This window comes from Clinocottus analis, unplaced genomic scaffold (assembly GCF_023055335.1).
Source record: "Clinocottus analis isolate CAN_PGR_092001 unplaced genomic scaffold, fCliAna1.0.p SCAF_27, whole genome shotgun sequence".
In the NCBI taxonomy this organism is placed as follows: Eukaryota; Metazoa; Chordata; class Actinopteri; order Perciformes; family Cottidae; genus Clinocottus; species Clinocottus analis.
Window position 1 is genome coordinate 4,039,932 of NW_027176009.1, and position 16,378 is coordinate 4,056,309.

The 16,378-nt window shown below is 43.0% G+C and overlaps 3 protein-coding genes across 3 annotated transcripts; 1 reads left to right on the plus strand and 2 right to left on the minus strand.

Annotated features, from left to right (window-relative positions):
* Nucleotides 1–1,160: 1,160 nt before the first annotated feature.
* On the plus strand, nucleotides 1,161–3,322 carry si:ch211-196h16.12 (regulator of G-protein signaling 5). The gene is made up of 5 exons (XM_068592545.1): nucleotides 1,161–1,205; nucleotides 1,300–1,356; nucleotides 1,429–1,481; nucleotides 2,614–2,777; nucleotides 2,872–3,322. The coding sequence occupies exons 1-5, from the start codon at nucleotides 1,162–1,164 to the stop codon at nucleotides 3,037–3,039; spliced, it is 486 nt and encodes a 161-aa protein (XP_068448646.1). The 5' UTR covers nucleotide 1,161; the 3' UTR covers nucleotides 3,040–3,322.
* A 1,045-nt stretch (nucleotides 3,323–4,367) lies between these two features.
* cunh19orf53 (chromosome unknown C19orf53 homolog) lies at nucleotides 4,368–5,653 on the minus strand. The gene is made up of 3 exons (XM_068592519.1): nucleotides 5,528–5,653; nucleotides 4,885–4,940; nucleotides 4,368–4,745 (listed from the first exon to the last, which is right to left on the minus strand). The coding sequence occupies exons 1-3, from the start codon at nucleotides 5,616–5,618 to the stop codon at nucleotides 4,599–4,601; spliced, it is 294 nt and encodes a 97-aa protein (XP_068448620.1). The 5' UTR covers nucleotides 5,619–5,653; the 3' UTR covers nucleotides 4,368–4,598.
* Nucleotides 5,654–7,123: 1,470 nt separating this feature from the next.
* mri1 (methylthioribose-1-phosphate isomerase 1) lies at nucleotides 7,124–16,209 on the minus strand. Its single transcript, XM_068592534.1, has 6 exons — nucleotides 15,680–16,209; nucleotides 14,506–14,729; nucleotides 12,359–12,528; nucleotides 12,103–12,279; nucleotides 11,779–12,003; nucleotides 7,124–10,010 (listed from the first exon to the last, which is right to left on the minus strand). The coding sequence occupies exons 1-6, from the start codon at nucleotides 15,809–15,811 to the stop codon at nucleotides 9,877–9,879; spliced, it is 1,062 nt and encodes a 353-aa protein (XP_068448635.1). The 5' UTR covers nucleotides 15,812–16,209; the 3' UTR covers nucleotides 7,124–9,876.
* Nucleotides 16,210–16,378: the final 169 nt, after the last annotated feature.

Genomic DNA, 16,378 nt, shown 5'->3' on the forward strand with positions numbered 1-16,378 from the left:
TACGTCTCTAAAATTGCTGATATTTAAAGCTGTATCATCTTTTTTTTGTTTAAATTGCTTCCACGTAATAAACAAAAATAATCATTAATAAGCAAGGAGGCGATTTGGGGGATTTTAACGTGCATCCCTTAAAATGTATTATAACACACAAGCACGCGCGCGCGCGCACATAATAGTAAACAAAAAGGTGGATGTTCTCACAGCAGGCTTTCACTGGATGTTTAATAGGGATCATTTGGTCCTCTGATTCATATTAAAGAAGAAATCCCTCTAAACAACACAGCTCTCTCTCTCTCTCTCTCTCTCTCTCTCTCTCTCTCTCTCTCTCTCTCTCTCTCTCTCTCTCTCTCTCTCTCTCACACACACACACACACAGACACACAACATTGAAAACAACTTGACATTATGCCTGAAGTGACATTTGTTTATGATCATAAACAAATATGATACGATATGATATATATATATATATATATATATATATATATATATATATATATATATATATATATATAAATTGCTAAATTATGAAAACCTCCAAGTCAGAACAAATGAGAAAAAAAGAGGAAAGAAGAACAACTATAGTGATATTATTGTTATTGCAAAGGTGCTGAATTCAATGATCTAGTTGTGTGTTTTGCCATATGTGGCCCACATCCTTGTCCTTCAACATGTCGCACTCACTTCTCCATCCTGCAGTCCTCTGACTCTCCAGAGATGAGGGATGTAGCCAGGCCACCTGCTCCCCTCTCATCACTTTATTCTCTTAATAAACACTCTAAAATTCAATTTGGTTTTGTTTAGGACTTACTTTTAAGACAATTACTGAGGCCTGACCACGCACACAATAGAACCCCCCTGCCTTTAATTTCTCCCATTATATGTGATGACTTGCTTTCTATCTCCTGATGAAAGGCTGCATGGTCGGTAAGCACGTACACGACCGCTCTCATTCACCTCTCTTCAGCTCCCGTCTCTGCACCTGCTGGTCTGCGGGGAGCAAATTGACAGATCAGATAACAAACAGGCGGGCGATACTGTATATAAGAGCAGCACACTGTACTCTGGGAGGCTGACTGATAAACTCTGAATGAATTCTCTCCTGTGATCAAATAGGCTGATCCTTTTAACTCTTCAGGTTTTCTCAATCTACACACCTCGATGTGTAAAGGGCTCTCCTCCCTGCCCTCATCATGCCTGGAGAAGTAAGTACGCAACCGGGCCGTTATGTTTTCGATGTGAATAAGTGATTTCCTGATTGCAGAATTTGCATTATGAAGTGTTATATGTGTGTTTCAGGGCAAAGGAGATGCGGGTGATGTTAAGCCACCTGACTGAAACGCACCACAAGCAAAAGTAAACCGACGGAAACCTTTATTTCAAATAACTATTAGAGCCTATTTTGACCATTTCTGTCTCTCTTCTCAGGGTTCAGGATGGAAAAGCTCTTCGGGACCTGGAAACTCTGCTGAACAACAAAGGTTTTTTCCTTCTAATACCACTTCCAAAGTCAGTTCATTGTTTCAATAACATGTACAACCGGTATGCTTTAGAGAAAACATGTTGAAATGTCACAGTAGGAAAAGCACAAGCTTAAATGATAAAGTTAACAAAGTCTGAATTTAACTCCTTGAGCTGCTTCAGTTTCAGGATCCTGGTTTTGTGCATGGCTCACCGTCATAGGAAGCATTGCTAATCTTATCTGTAACACCAGTTCTTCTCTACAAGTCAAGATGGCAGCTGGGAAAAAAGCCCAATGCTTGTTTTTAAAATGTTTTCCATGTATAATTGTAAAGAGGAACACTGTGTTAAGTTTGCACAGCAGATAGTTTCATACTTTGGTCTTGCAGTATTTACGTCTGCACACATGTCTCTTCATACAACCCTACTGCTCAGAAACCTCATGTCATCCTCCACAAGGTGCAACAATTTAATGCAATAACAGAGGAAGATTACTGTGATTAGCATCTCAATAGAAATGTGATTAAAAATGTTAACACTGGATTGCTCCAATACAAATTTGACCTGACCAAAACTAAGATTCACAATAAAATTGACTAATTGCGAATATTAAAACAACACTGTGTGACTTTCAAAAGAAGAAATAGCATGTCCTCCTTCCAGCAAATAAAAAGTTGAATTCATATACAGACATATATTGCTCAATTCAACACATTCATGCAGGGTTCAGCTGTATATGACCAGTAGACACCAAGACACTATAGTGGGACTGATCCTACAGAGTCTGATCTCAGACTTATCTACACAACATTTTAGTATCATCATTATTTCTATTAAATGTTACGTGTGCAGATTGGCTGGCTGGTGATGCTCCATAGTCCCATTATATGAACTAATATCTAACAGAGCAAAATAAATCCCCTCATGTAAATTGTCCGTGACATGGGTGCTTTCTGGGCTGATCTGTGAACCCATAAGAGATTCATCACAAAGCCAAGCAAGCATTAGAAGATCTGATTTGAACGTGTTGGATGCGTTTGTCATCCGTGTTTTGCGCAGCACACTTCTCCTTCTCCTCACATCGACTCGTCTTATCTCGTTTCCCTCCGTCTGGGCTGTTCTCCCCCCTTCCCCTTTCGTTCTCTCTTCCAGGCGGTCGGCAGGCGTTTCGTGAGTTCCTGCGTTCAGAGTTCAGCGAGGAGAACCTGGAGTTCTGGCTGGCCTGCGAAGACTACAGGGTCACTTCTTTAAACCTGCAGAAGACCAAGTCCAGCAGCATCTACAGTCAGTTCATCAACCCTGACGCTCCACAGGAGGTTGGTGTAGAGCAGCGTGATGTGATGTGTGCGATCAGGGTAAAGACACAGCTAGGATTATAGAGCTTCTTCTGATAATCCGTATTCTCCTCAGGTCAACTTGGACGCTGAGACCCGGGATGCTCTGTTGAGTGTGACGGGCTCTCCGTGTGCCGACACATTCAGCAATGCTCAACAGAGAATCTACAACTTGATGGCCAAAGACTCTTTCCCAAGGTTCCTGCGCTCCCCTCACTGCATGGAGGCCATCAAAGCTCTCTAGGCCAAAACTGTTCAGGGCCACAGACCTGCTTTAGACAATAGGTGCTGATGAATCTAGACATCTTGTTATGTAGTATGTTAGCATTTCGTTGAGCAACTATAGAGCTTGTATTGTGATTGTTTTCCATGTGGCAGTGCTCTCCTTATGCATGTTGTTGTTAAAGTCACATATAAACCTCAATTATGACGCTCACACAGACATTATTAGACCATAGACTACATTGCACCACTGAACTGCATGATCTAAGTGACGACAAAGGATTTAAATAAATACCTGTTAAAAGACAACTTCTTATGTGGTACTTCATGAACATCAGTATTTTTTTATACTGTAAGCTGTATTCTTTCATACCGATGTGTGCAAAACCTGTGGCACGGGCTGCTTGAGAGCGAACGTCCACATCAACAGTTTAGTGTTATCACTCAATAGTTTGCAGTCACAGCGCGCTGGTCTGTTGCTGCTAAACCGGCGGCCTGAAAAGACGGTGTTCACCTTGACTTTTGAGTTTAAAGCCGAATGAGAGCAAATCACAATGTTAACATACATATATATATATATATAGATTTATCTATATATTAGTCACCTATAGTTGTTTTTTCTTCTTCATAATAACATTATTCAAATAAAAGATTTGAATTTTATTGATTAAAACAAATATTGTCATTAGTAGTTTTAATCATGTATTATTAACACGTCATAATGAAGGCCACAGGTCATAATTCCCTCTTTATTATCTATTTATGTTGTGAAAACATCATCTTCAAACAACTGTATTTGTTAAGTTTCTCACCAAAACTCCATATTCACTAGATTACATGTGAACACATAACGTTCCAATTTACGTTCGCCCAATACTCCTTTTCACTGAGCAGAGACTCAGTTTAAACACGTAACATTTGTTCACAATGAAACATTATCAGAGATCGGAGACTAGAGAAGCGTAAATGTCCTGCTTGCATATTAGTTAAACTTTATTTCACACTCAAGTTCAACTGTGCAATTTATCCGCAGTTCACATGCATGCCGAACCGTGAGGGGGATCCGTTACGCCTCTACTGGTTTGTGTCTCTTTGTCACTGATATTCAGGAAAGAAACACTGGGCTCTCAGTGCTTTAAAATTCAGATAAATAACTCACTGAAACGTAAAGGTTTATGTGGGAAAGCCACCTGTCATTGACAACATAATATCTAAGCCTTAATTAAGCCGAAGTCTTTTATTCTAAGATAATAACCATTAAAATATTTTCAGAGATGATCAGTGACAACTGGAATGTACACCTGCAAAGTGTGATGAACATATCTCAAAAGGACTCTTGACAGTGACAGGTTTAAGATTTAAAGTTTTTTACTGTACATTTACCATACATTTCATTGTAAACAGAAAAACTAATATTTAGCATTTGTGCAAGACTATTTCAGCCTAAAGTTGGCTGAAACATTTGGGGATCTAAAACCACACAGCACTGGCATGTATCTTGAATCTCAGTCATAGGAACAATTGTAGTTCACTGATCCCGTGTCCCATAGCCCGCTGCATGTCCGGTCAGGGCGTCAAACTCTATTTGCACTTGTTTCCTGGTAGGGACTCTTCTGGCTTGGCTTTGCGTTCGGCTCCTTTGACCACACTCAGTGGCTTGTGGAGGCATAAGCTTGCCTTTTGGGTCACCTCCTTCTCAATATTTTTCCTTATAGCAACCTCGAGAGTCTTAAAGGGAGAATCATAGGAGGTCATGTTTAGTTATAATAATCAGTTAGACTCAATGGTGTACTTACTGTTCGACTAATATATCAGATTGAAATAGATGGACAGAGAAATTCAAACTTTTCGTTAAATGTGTCCTCACCTTCTTCAGCTTCTGCTGCTCAACGACTTGAGCCTTTTTAGGTGCAATGGCCCTCCCTTTATCAAAGGAAAACAATATCATTATCACATTTCTAAATGCTATTGCAATCAGTTTAACAAATTAAATAACCAAAACACACTTTCACCGTCCTACCGAGGCAGTGTTTTTGACCTCTGTAGCCCAAACTAAGACTAAGACATCTGAAGTAAACGCCTATATGCTGCACATAACGCTGGCTTGTTCAGCAATGTTGACGTTTTATTATTGAAGACACAGCAACACAAATCAAGAGCAGATACTCAGTGGTTTCCTTTAATGCTATCCAACACATCGGATTGTAAACAGCTTTAGCTAAATACAAGTAGGGCTAACGTTGATTAAAGTAACCTGCGTCACAGCTCTCATGCGGTTTTGCTTAATCCGTAGCTGAGTTTCTCAATCAACACAGTATTTTGAAGGAGCACTACAATTATTAAACCATGTCTTGATGCTTGTTTGGTTCTGGATGTTGTAAATATTTATACACGAGTCATTTAAGAGACGTGTTTAGCTGTTTTCGTGCTGGTCACGTGTTCATGCTGTTTGACAAAACTAGTTTTCACGACACTTTCAGCAACATACTAAAACAAAAAATGATCTTTACCTCCTTTCTTCGGTCCTTTCGCTTTGTTTATATGTTGTTTTTTAGAGGCTCCTGGTCGCTCAGTTTTAAACTTCTTACTACCTTGAGCCATTTTGGCGAACCGGAAAGACTCGAAGCTCGCCTTCTTCTTCGTTGGTGTAAAAAGTAGTTGTCTCGCTTGTGTGTTGCGTCGGCGCCACCTCCAGGAGTCTCAGCGTAGGTCACTTTAATACTGTGCGCTTGAGACAGACCGAAACAAGTCATTCGTTTCACTGTGGTTTTATTCTTTTTACTTTATTGATGTGAAAGAGAAATCTCTTAATTCATGACTGCACTTTACAGCATTATATTCATGTACATATATTTTAAAAAATCCAGTTTTTAACCATTTCCACATTACAAAATTAACCCAAATAAAGTGATCATCAATAACAACAATTACATACTTGCACTTAAAGAGGCCATCTGAACAACACTCCTCCCATGGTAACTGCAGGCCATACTAATCATTGAGAATAATACAGAAACACCAGCTTTGATGAATTGAATCAAAGTGGAAAATACGTGTCAAGCAGCACTGAATTTTGGCCCCTTTGTTAGGCGTGTTGGGTGTCTTTTAAACAGAGTACTATATTGCTGCTGCTTCAAAAGCATGGTGTAAAAACATAGCGTAATGCAGAAACAATTCAACTGCAACCCATAGCGACACATTGGCCTAAAATCTAGGCTACTTTGGCGGACTAAAAGCACCGCCACAAATTAATTTTCACTTTGGGTTCAAGATACAAACATTAGTGAGATATGGAGACATTTAGTCCAGTTTTTTTTTCTTCTACAATCTGTCACTCTGCTTTGCTGCAGCCTGGCACATTAAGTGCATGTTTTCATGCATTTCAGTGTTTGAGTCCGTGTAGCAAGACGGAGAGGTAGTGTGTATGGTTGAGGAGGCCTCCTCAGTGTGGTGTACTAATGGCCTAGTTACTAGGAATCACAATGTCGTGAAATAAAATTAAAAAAACACAGCCAAACAGTTATAATCATGATGTACAGACAAACCAAAATCTCATACCTCCTAAAGATTTAGAGAGAAATACGGGTCTGACGGCCACAAAGTTGCTACATACGTCTGGAACATTGTCTAAATTTGCCCCCCAATTAGGTGATGCCTTAAACTGTACAAAATAAATAAGTCAAATGCACACGTGTCTTTTCTGCTTGTGTGTGACCCAACAGCATCTTTGTGAGTTGAGGTTTGATGGGTGGAAGGAGTAGAAACTAAAAAAGGGGGAAAATGGAAAGCGAAGGAAAAAAATAGCTTATATTACAGCAATATTTGGACAATGATACTATGGATACTGCAATTAGTGTTGACTTTAAGCTTTTCTTTTTAGGGTCTTTGCTCTGGAACTCTGTGGTACTGTAGAGTGGGTAAAGTTGTGTATTTGTCACCTGTCTAAATGAATTAAGTAAATGACAAAGTCCACAAGGGCAGTGTTTGAGGTCGGAGGGGGGGTCAGGAAGGCAGACTATGTTCGTCAAATCTCTGAACAAGCTCTTCTCCAGATATCTGTGGGCTTGACGAGATGGCGGTCTGGCTACATGATATAAAGCGGGGCTCCCGTCTCTTCGGTCATGACGAGAGCTTACGTCAGTGAGTTATATAGGTGCTGCACCTGTAAGGCAGTGAGCAGTGTGGGTGAGTCCGGCCCAGTGACATTCAGTGCAGCGAGTAGGTGTGTCCCACACAGATCAACATATTTTTCTAAGAAGACTCTTAGGACAACAAATGCATCACATGATCACTAGCCAGGGAGGCAAAACTGCAGGGACTCAGTCACACACCTTTCACAATAGTAGTCTACTGGTTATGGGTAAATATGAGGTATTAAAACCGATTGCTGCAATGTTATTTTAAACTAGAAAGTTGCAAAGTGTTTCTGATAGAGGTAGCACTGCAATTGATGATCAATATACCCACTTGTTTACGCACTAAATGAAGCAATTAATTCAGAAGAATTTTTCTACCATCTTCAGGACCTTGAAGAGTTAAACTTATAGCTGCTGAGAGGGATGGAAATGGAAACTATGGAGAAAAGCCATTTGTGTAGACCTACAGGGCTACCCGTCTTTGACCGCCCATGGCCCTTATCTCATGAAGTGGTCTGATGGAAGTCAGTCTGGAGCAAAACAGCATTTCAGTTATGAGGAAGGATTAATCCAAACAGTCAAAACACATTCTGAACAGAGCACCTGGTCAAGAAGTGACTGAGTCTCTGAAATCTGTCCTGACAAAAGAATATTACATTCTGATTGTTGGTGTTGCAGAGCTCTCTGCACACGGATAGGCAGTGTGGATAAGAACCCACAATCACAAAGGAATAGTTCACCTCAAAATAAAGATATAAAGTCATCTTCTGCTCATCTAATCAATCTTTTGAGTATAACCTCACTAGTTGGCCTCATATTTCCACTCAGGCATCTGAGTAACTGAAGTCATAAGCCTGCGAAATGTCAAGACTGTGGATCTTTAAGCTTGTATGAATTGCTTTTTGGGCCACCAGGGGGCAGCACAACAAAGTGTAAAGACAACATTGACACATTACCACCGTATAAAGTTAAGGCATGCAATCTAACAGTTGCCGATTTACACATCCTGTGGACACAGAGCAACATCATCATTCATTCAGTCATGTTTGTGACCAACTGACAAATGTAAGACCAATATTTACTCTCAATTCAGCTCTCATTTGGTCTCCAAAGAACCCAGTTACCTACTGTGTCCGTCAATTGTTTGTTGCTAAACGGAAGTGTAAAGTGGGTTTCCCACAGCTTTTTCATTGAGAACATTAAGACTAAAAAAAGAGGTTGAAGAGTGCAGTAAGAGCGAATAAAAACAGTAAAGTTAAAGGCTGTAAAACTAAACCAAATTGTATAGAATGAAGCCAAAACATGAAACTTAAGCATTGAATGACACTAATCGAGTGTTCAGATTCAAATCTAGTTCAACACACTCTTCAGTAGCAAGCTGAGTGCTTTTACAAATATCAAGATATTAAGTTGTCGTTTCAATATTATTATTGAGTATTATTATTTCATTTTTAAAAACTTTTTATTTAAGTAACTTGAAATAATCCTAAAGCTATTATTTTTTTTGGGCACAACATTAGTTAAGTCTTGACTGACATGCAAGTGAGCAGATGACCAAACTTTTATTTTGGGGTGAACTATTCCTTTAATGGTGATGCCTGTATTACACAAACACAACAGCATAACAGACCTCTGAGATCACAGCAAAAGCTGTTATGGCAAAGAAGACACAACCCCCCCATTCTTTCAGAGCATCCTGTGCAGTATGTTGAATATCTGTATGGTGCTGAAATAATTACGGTTACATATATATAAGTACATTATGGGAGTACAGGTGTGGTATGATACAGTACAACTGGGAACAGCAAGATACAAACAAGGAGTAAGGTAAATACAGCCATGGATTTGTCATAGGCTTCAGCTGATTTAAAAGGTCAATTCAAATTTTGCCGCACGGGGTAAAAAGTTAGAGCGAAATACTATTGTTCATGTCCCAAAAATCTGCTTGTAAAAATGTATTTAGGAGTTATAAATTTGGATTATTCCTCTACAAAAGGTTTCTACGCAGAACAAGATAAATTAAATGTTAATATAACATTTTCTTTTATGTCAAATTTAATTTCAAACAACCACATTTTTGGTTAAAATAGCAGTACGTTTCACTAGCAGAGGTTAGTTTTCTACATATGTACACACTACCAGCAAGAATATGTATATTTACAAGTGGGTAGCAGCATTTTAGAAACCACTACTTTGAACTTAAGAAACAGATTTTTTGGAAGTTTATTTGTTTGTAGTTTAGAAAGAATTTATCCATATATTTTTTTGCCAAATATAATTCATGGGATCGAGCCTAGCTGAGCGCTATCTGTTGTTGCAGAAGCTACTTCGAAAAAGAAAAAAGGCGGCAAGAGAGAACGAAAGATGGGATGGAAAAGGTGAAATGGTAAGACCACTGAAAACAAAAAGGGACACGAAGAAAGAGGAGACTGCACATGTGTGTCTGCTCGACTCCCTGCAGTGAATGTGTGTGTGTGTGTGTGTGTGTGTGTGTGTGTGTGTGTGTGTGTGTGCGAGTAAGAGACTGAAGAACATTTCTTCTTCTGTGTGCACCACTGACATGTAGCGCTGACTGTGCGTCGACCAAAAACTAAACCACAACAATGACAGTGTGTGTGTGTGTGTGTGTGTGTGTGTGTGTTCTGTGATGAAATGAGTGTCTCTGAGTGTGTGACGTTAAGGTGCAGTGGTGCACACGGACCAGCAGGTGGGGCTGAGCGGCTCTAGAGGGCAGTGAGGCGGCCGGTGAGCGCTGCCTGCAGCTCAGAGGGGAGGAAGACTCCCAGCTCTGTGATGATGCCGCCTGTGATGAGCTGGTGAGGGGTCACGTCGAACGCCGGGTTCCACACCTCGATACCTGCAGGAAACGGGCCGGAAGAAGGGCCATGGTTACAAAACAGGGTCACTCAAGATCAGTGGTCTCTCCGCAGCTGATAAACCAGCATCTACGCCACCACTCAGATCTACTTTAAGCTCTCCGAGTTAGTGAACCATTTATTCTACTATTTCTAGTCAGCTCACCAGCTATTTCAACTTTTTATCCATTATGTTTAACCAACTGTTTAAAATAAATAAATAGCTAAAATACCTTAAGAGTTCAACGTGTTCTCTGCATAGATTTAAGTGTGCAGATATTTATTCAACCCGTTTGAGTTATTTATTTGAACCATTATGCAATTTAGTTAATTTACCAGCTCCCGTTGTTAACCAGCTATTTAAATTACTTAAAACTAACTGAACTGTTTCTGATCCTTGGAGTCAACTATCTTAACCAGTCGCTATATTTTTAATTGTTAACTATATCAACTGTTTATTCATTACTTTTAGTTTCATATTTTTAAAATCATCCATTTATAATTCATCCATTATTTATTGCCAATTCAGGTGTTTCATAGCTAACTTCATCTCTTCATTAGTTTAAGCTAAACTGTGTGTCTCTTTAATGTGATTTTAATAGTTTTCTGACATCTTTGGAGCTCAATGGCACAGAGGAATAACCTATTTCAGGCTTTGGCTACACAGGCAACGCTTCAATTAATTGCCACGTACAAGAAGGACCAGAGAAGTGTGCGAGAGGAAAATGTAATGTTCAAGCACACGTCCTCCTCCGGGGGCCACTGTGCTCATTAAATGTGTTCTTTAATTACTGTGATGTCACTAAACACCTCTCTGCTCTGGCAACGTAATTAGAGATCAAATGACTCAATTCAGCGCTAACAAACTAACCTAAAACACGCGCAGGCATAAACCCAACCTCCCCTCTCGGACTTTGTGCTCCACAAAGTCCGAGAGGGTTTAGTTTTGTCCCACTGTTATGGACCATCGTCGAGTGTTTGAGTCTCTGGCAGACATGTTGAGCCCTTTATGAATACTCTGCGTAAGGCCACATTTCTGCAGACTTTGCCAAAGGGAATTACCCACAATTCATAGCAATGTGACGGGGTAAACAGCCTACCGGGGACCGGGCCCCAACGTTTGCTCTTATGGACTTGATGCAGAAGACTGTAAGAGCTCAGGGTTTAATGCAATTACGCAGACTTTCTTGGAGGACTTACCCACAATTCATAGCATTCTAATGTAAAAAAAAAATGGCCGGGGAAACACGCATGTCGTTTAAGACGCTGACTAGGAACTGCAACATCTGTGGTACGAATCTGGCCCTCGGTTGTCATTCTCCATCTGTCCTAACCTTCATTTCCTGACATCTCAGCCGTCAATATAAAAAAAGGGCATAAAACCAGCCAGAAACTACCCCAAAACATTGAAAGAGCTTTCGTGAACAACTTTAGATAAGAACAAGACAAGAACTTTACCAACCAACACTTTACTGGCCAGAGTCTTGCCTCTGCCCCCTCAGACAGCATCTCGAGCCCTTGCCCCCTCTTTACCTCTGATACTGACACTGCAAATGACGTCAATCAAAGTCTGTAAGGGTTCAGTGCTGAGGGCTTAGGGAACGTTGGAACGGGGCCACGCTGATCCATCTCTCCAAGCCGGAAGGTTTCCTTCTCCTGAACTCACCATTTGTACCCGTTCCTGTCATTTTATACTTCTAAAAACAACATTTGTAACCCCCCCCCCCGCCCACCCCGTGAATAACAACAACATCCTAAGTCACGTCTTACCCGGGGCGGCGATGGGGATTCCGTTTATACTCGTGAGCTCCTCAGGGGGACGCACTTCGATGATGATGTCCCTGCCGCTCTCCAGGCTCAGGTCGCACGACGTGCTGGGTGCGGCCACATAGAAGGGAATCCCATGGTGCTTTGCGGCAATGGCCAGCTGGTACGTGCCCACCTTGTTGGCTGTGTCGCCGTTCGCGACCACCCTGTCTGCACCCACCACCACAGCTGAGAGGGAGAACAAGATGGAAAGTAGGTTAGTGCCAATAAAAGAGGGAAGTTTGAAACAAGGCAAGACGCCGCACACAAACACACACACACACACACCCGTGATGTCCATTTCTCTCATGGTGAGGGCCGCCATGCTGTCTGTGATGAGCGTAGCGGGGATCCCCTCTGCGACCGCCTCGTACGCCGTCAGTCTGGATCCCTGGTTGTATGGCCTCGTCTCCGTGCAGTACACGCGCTTCAGCCGGCTCAGCGCGTGGAGGCTGCGCACCACACCTGCACACAAACAGTCGTTATCACCGTCTCAGCGCCGCCAATATTTCACCCTCTTTTCGCGCCGAGGCGCCGGTCCTACCGAGCGCGGTCCCGTATCCGGCCGTGGCCAGCGAGCCGGTGTTGCAGTGTGTGAGGATGGTCACGGAGGCCCTCGGGACGCCAGACAGGATGTGCTGGGCGCCATAGTTGCCGATCTTCTTGTTGTCGTTGACGTCGCGCTCCAGCATGTCTTCGATCCAGGCGATTACGCTGTGGGAGGAGAGCCAGAGGAGGTGGGAATTGAGAGGAGGCTCCATCTGCCAGTGTGGACCTAATGTGTCCATCAGGTCTTCAGTTTCAATATGGCTGCACGTTTCGGTCTGACTTCAGTTTCCCTTCGCCGCTATAATATTTTTATCATTGTTAGGTTTCTTATCCTTATCGTCACCTTATCGTTCTTGGTATCATATTTTTTCCTCATGTCATCCTTCCTTGTACTTACAGTATCAATCCATTTTATAATTAGAGCCACTCAGCATGTCCTCAGCCATCCGGTTCACAAACATTCTTTTGAGACCCACAGTTCAACTTACAAGTCTCAAGACCAACGTGTCTGTGCTGCGTCAGCCACTCGGAGTCACCACGCAGCAGCACATTCCTGGCTTATGAGGAGAGGAAGTAGTTTCAATCCCTAAAGCCCATGTGGAGATTCTGATCTCTCAACTCAGGCCATCTGCTGATATCGATGTTTTATTTTCCACACATTTAAAATCTGTATACCTGTCTGCGTGGAACTTATTTGATTCATCGTTAAGTGATCCAACATGAGCGACAGTTGTGGTGTGAAGTTGTTTGCCCGCTGGGACTAAATGAGTGCATATCAGAAACACTGGCATGATATCGACAGAGAAATTGTATCAAATGTGGATTGGTCACATCTGGTTTATAACCAATCCACTAAATAAAGTCAGTATTTGAGCCTTTATCTATCCGGCGTCATGGGCCAGTGCATCTTTACCCAGAAATCGGTGTTTTGTCCCAACATGACTGCCGCTATCATCCCGGGTGTTATTTGTACACCAACATCTGACAAAACTTCCCGTGTTCAGCACCTTTCCTGCATGTGCAGCTCTAATCAACAGTCCTGTGGAGCAAATAAATACTGCAACAATAAAACTAATTAGGTTTTTGTTCACTCTGACAATCTACAATGTCACATACAGTTTAGTTTAGTGTGCATGCGTTGGAATTTTCCCACGTGTGTGATGCGATAACTTTTAAAAAGACACCTGCAGCTGGTGTTAAAGAAGTGCTATCGCAGCAACTAACTATGCACATAAAAGGCACGTGTTGAGATCATCGCAATTCACAGCTTAAGTTTTATTTGACAAGAGCGAGCACGCCATGTATGTTTAGTGTTGGCTGTCAGTCAATCTTTCTTCAAAGGGTCCTCTGGATTGGATTTTCTCGAAAACAAAATAATTCACATTTTAAAACTCACTGTGTGTTTCCAATGTTTGTTTGTTTCCAATGCAAATGTGTCATCTTCTTCATCAAACACTTGCAAAGCAGTTTATCTCCTGAACATTAATGTTTACTTGTTAACGGTATCCATCTTCTCAGCTAACTATGACCAGTACGTCAATGGGAATGGATGAACCGAGGATGACTGAGAAAGTTAATGAGTTCAATCTGCGCTCTGATCAAGGGACTAATTCACAGACTCGACGGACTTTGCACTTTGCGGTAGGCAAAGTCCGTCGAGATTTGTAGTACATTTGTAGTATGCCCCAAATTTAGTAAAACACAAAGATTACCAAACAAATCTGCAACTAATGCATAGGTTAATAAATCAGATGTGCATCTTCAGATGTGTCTTTTTAAGTTAAAAATGCTTTGCTTTTGTTTCCCCGACTGGGAACTCTTGCTCCGCTCGAGTCATGTGTTAATAAAGTTGTTTGAATAGAATCGTAAAATACAGCAACTTCTGAAGACACCTATTTGATTTGACTTAATTTAAAAAGCTAAAGCCTGAAATTAGCTTTGGTTGAACTTTGAAATGTTTTTTTCTTTTCATGGAACAAGGACTGTGAATTGTGTCCCACATCAATTACAACAGCATAAAACAAGGGTCCACGAGTATTAATGTTAAACATGTACACGTGTCCTTAAATCAGTGTTTCAATTCATACAATTACCACAAACCAAAAGTCAAACAATGTGCTCATCTTCCTCTAACCAGCCAACCTTTCTCTGAGCTGCTCCGAGTTCTTCTCCATGCTCTCGTTCTCAGCGAACTCCATCAGCTCGCGGGCGGCGCGGCCCATGTTGACGGCGGTGGGCCGCGCTGAAGTCAGGTGGCACAGAGACTCTCTGATGAAGGTCACGGGATCGTCACCCCCGGCCCCTGCCCGCAACTCCACAGCCAGGCTGAGACAGCCGACGATGGCGATTGCCGGGGCGCCCCGCACCTGGTGGAGGAGGGAAAGGAGGAGGAGAGTCATCTTTGGTCTCTATGCCAACTTCCAACAGATGTCTGCCAGTTTTAGTGAGGATCATTAATCTCATTCCACCAGAGTTGTAAGTGGGTGATCAATGAGCCAAAAGCTTGGACCAAAATTATATCATCCGTCTTCTCTCGCTCTACCATTAGACTCCATTATTATCATGACATCACCCACTCTGCTTATGGAACATTCCTTCAGTCTGTCTCACACATGATCAAAGGTGTAGCTGCTGTGCCTGTGCCTGTGCGTGTGTGTGTGTGTGTGTGTGTGTGTGTGTGTGTGTGTGTGTGTGTGTGTGTGTGTGACGGGGAGGACAAACTAAGTGAAAATGTCCCCGGCTGTTGGAGAACTTGAACATGCAACTATCCGAGCATCGCTCTGTGTCAGGCCTTCAGGTAGTGAGGGAGAAACGAGCTGGAGGTGTCACTGAGTGCATCGCAAGACCCCGACACGAACAAAACCCTGGCAAAGGTCATTAATAATTCATCAATAATCTCTCCCAAGGAAAGAGGTGGGAGGGGGGGGATATTATTCCATGGGCGGGTGGCTGTGTGCAGATGCCCAGTTTGTCGCGCTCGCACATGACAATGTGAAAACTACATATAAAGGATGGTTGTGGGTGGGGGTAGATGGCGGGTGCTGCAGGTGCATCCAAAACAAAATACAGGCCGACAGCGGGAGCGCGGCGGAGAGCATATGGCAACACATGCGTGCAGCGGTGGGAGCACAAAAGACCCGACAAAAAAAATAACACCCACGACGGGAATAAATGCAGAAGCAGCGGGCATGCGGGTCCCTGAGAGAGGGGGTAAGAGAGAGGGGGTGGGGGGGGGGGGGGTGAGAGAGAGAGAGAGAGAGAGAGAGAGAGAGAGAGAGAGAGAGAGAGAGAGAAAAGAAAGAAAGGAGCTCCGTACCTTCATGGACTTGATGGCCTCGTAGGCGTCCTGCACCGAGCGGATCTCATCGTACGCGGTCTGGTGTGGCAGCAGCAGCTGGTTGAGGATCTGCAGAGACCCGGCCCGGTAGCGGATCGCTTCCAGCGTCATGACCGAAAAACGAGGCGGGATGGTGGGAGAAATAACACGCAGGGGGACCGGCGGGCGCGCGCACACGCACTCTCTCACTCACACACTCTCTCCCTCTCGTCACACACACTTCCACATACACTGGCTCTCTCTCTCTCTCTACCTCTCTCACTCTCTCTCTCTCTCTCTCTCTCTCTGAGCGGATACACGTTGAAGTGACGGCGGCCTGGCTGTCGGAAGTCCCGGTAGCCGTCGCAAAGAGAAGAAGCAAAGAGGAGGAGTAGGAAGGAGGAGGAGGAGGAGGAGGAGGAGGTGCGGGTGGGTGGGTGGGACGGAGTAAAGGCAGGAGAAGCTCTGCTCGGTTGCACGGGAGGATAGATGGGGAGAGGAGTGAGAGAAGGGCTGGAAACCTTCACACACTGACAGACGAGCAGGGACGCAGACACGGAACCACGTGTTCACCCGAGCAGGAAGCCCTCGTCTCTGTCCACGCCCACCAAAGTCTCGCGGGTTGTCCAATTTTACCAAGACTCTCCGCTTGTGTTCCTGCGCACCATCCCCCTCTCGTCTTTCCTCCCTTTGTCAGGG

Excerpts from the sequence above, each read along its gene's own strand:
- si:ch211-196h16.12 (XM_068592545.1), top strand. The coding sequence starts at position 1,162 with ATGTGTAAAGGGCTCTCCTCCCTGCCCTCATCATGCCTGGAGAA. Across the intron at positions 1,357-1,428 it reads GAAACGCACCACAAGCAAAA|GGTTCAGGATGGAAAAGCTC; the intron begins GTAAACCGACGG and ends CTCTCTTCTCAG. Across the intron at positions 2,778-2,871 it reads ACCCTGACGCTCCACAGGAG|GTCAACTTGGACGCTGAGAC; the intron begins GTTGGTGTAGAG and ends TATTCTCCTCAG.
- cunh19orf53 (XM_068592519.1), bottom strand. The coding sequence starts at position 5,618 with ATGGCTCAAGGTAGTAAGAAGTTTAAAACTGAGCGACCAGGAGCCTCT. Across the intron at positions 4,941-5,527 it reads GAAAGGACCGAAGAAAGGAG|GGAGGGCCATTGCACCTAAA; the intron begins GTAAAGATCATT and ends CCTTTGATAAAG. Across the intron at positions 4,746-4,884 it reads AGCAGCAGAAGCTGAAGAAG|ACTCTCGAGGTTGCTATAAG; the intron begins GTGAGGACACAT and ends TCTCCCTTTAAG.
- mri1 (XM_068592534.1), bottom strand. The coding sequence starts at position 15,811 with ATGACGCTGGAAGCGATCCGCTACCGGGCCGGGTCTCTGCAGATCCTC. Across the intron at positions 14,730-15,679 it reads AGGCCATCAAGTCCATGAAG|GTGCGGGGCGCCCCGGCAAT; the intron begins GTACGGAGCTCC and ends CTCCTCCACCAG. Across the intron at positions 10,011-11,778 it reads AATCCCCATCGCCGCCCCGG|GTATCGAGGTGTGGAACCCG; the intron begins GTAAGACGTGAC and ends CGTTTCCTGCAG.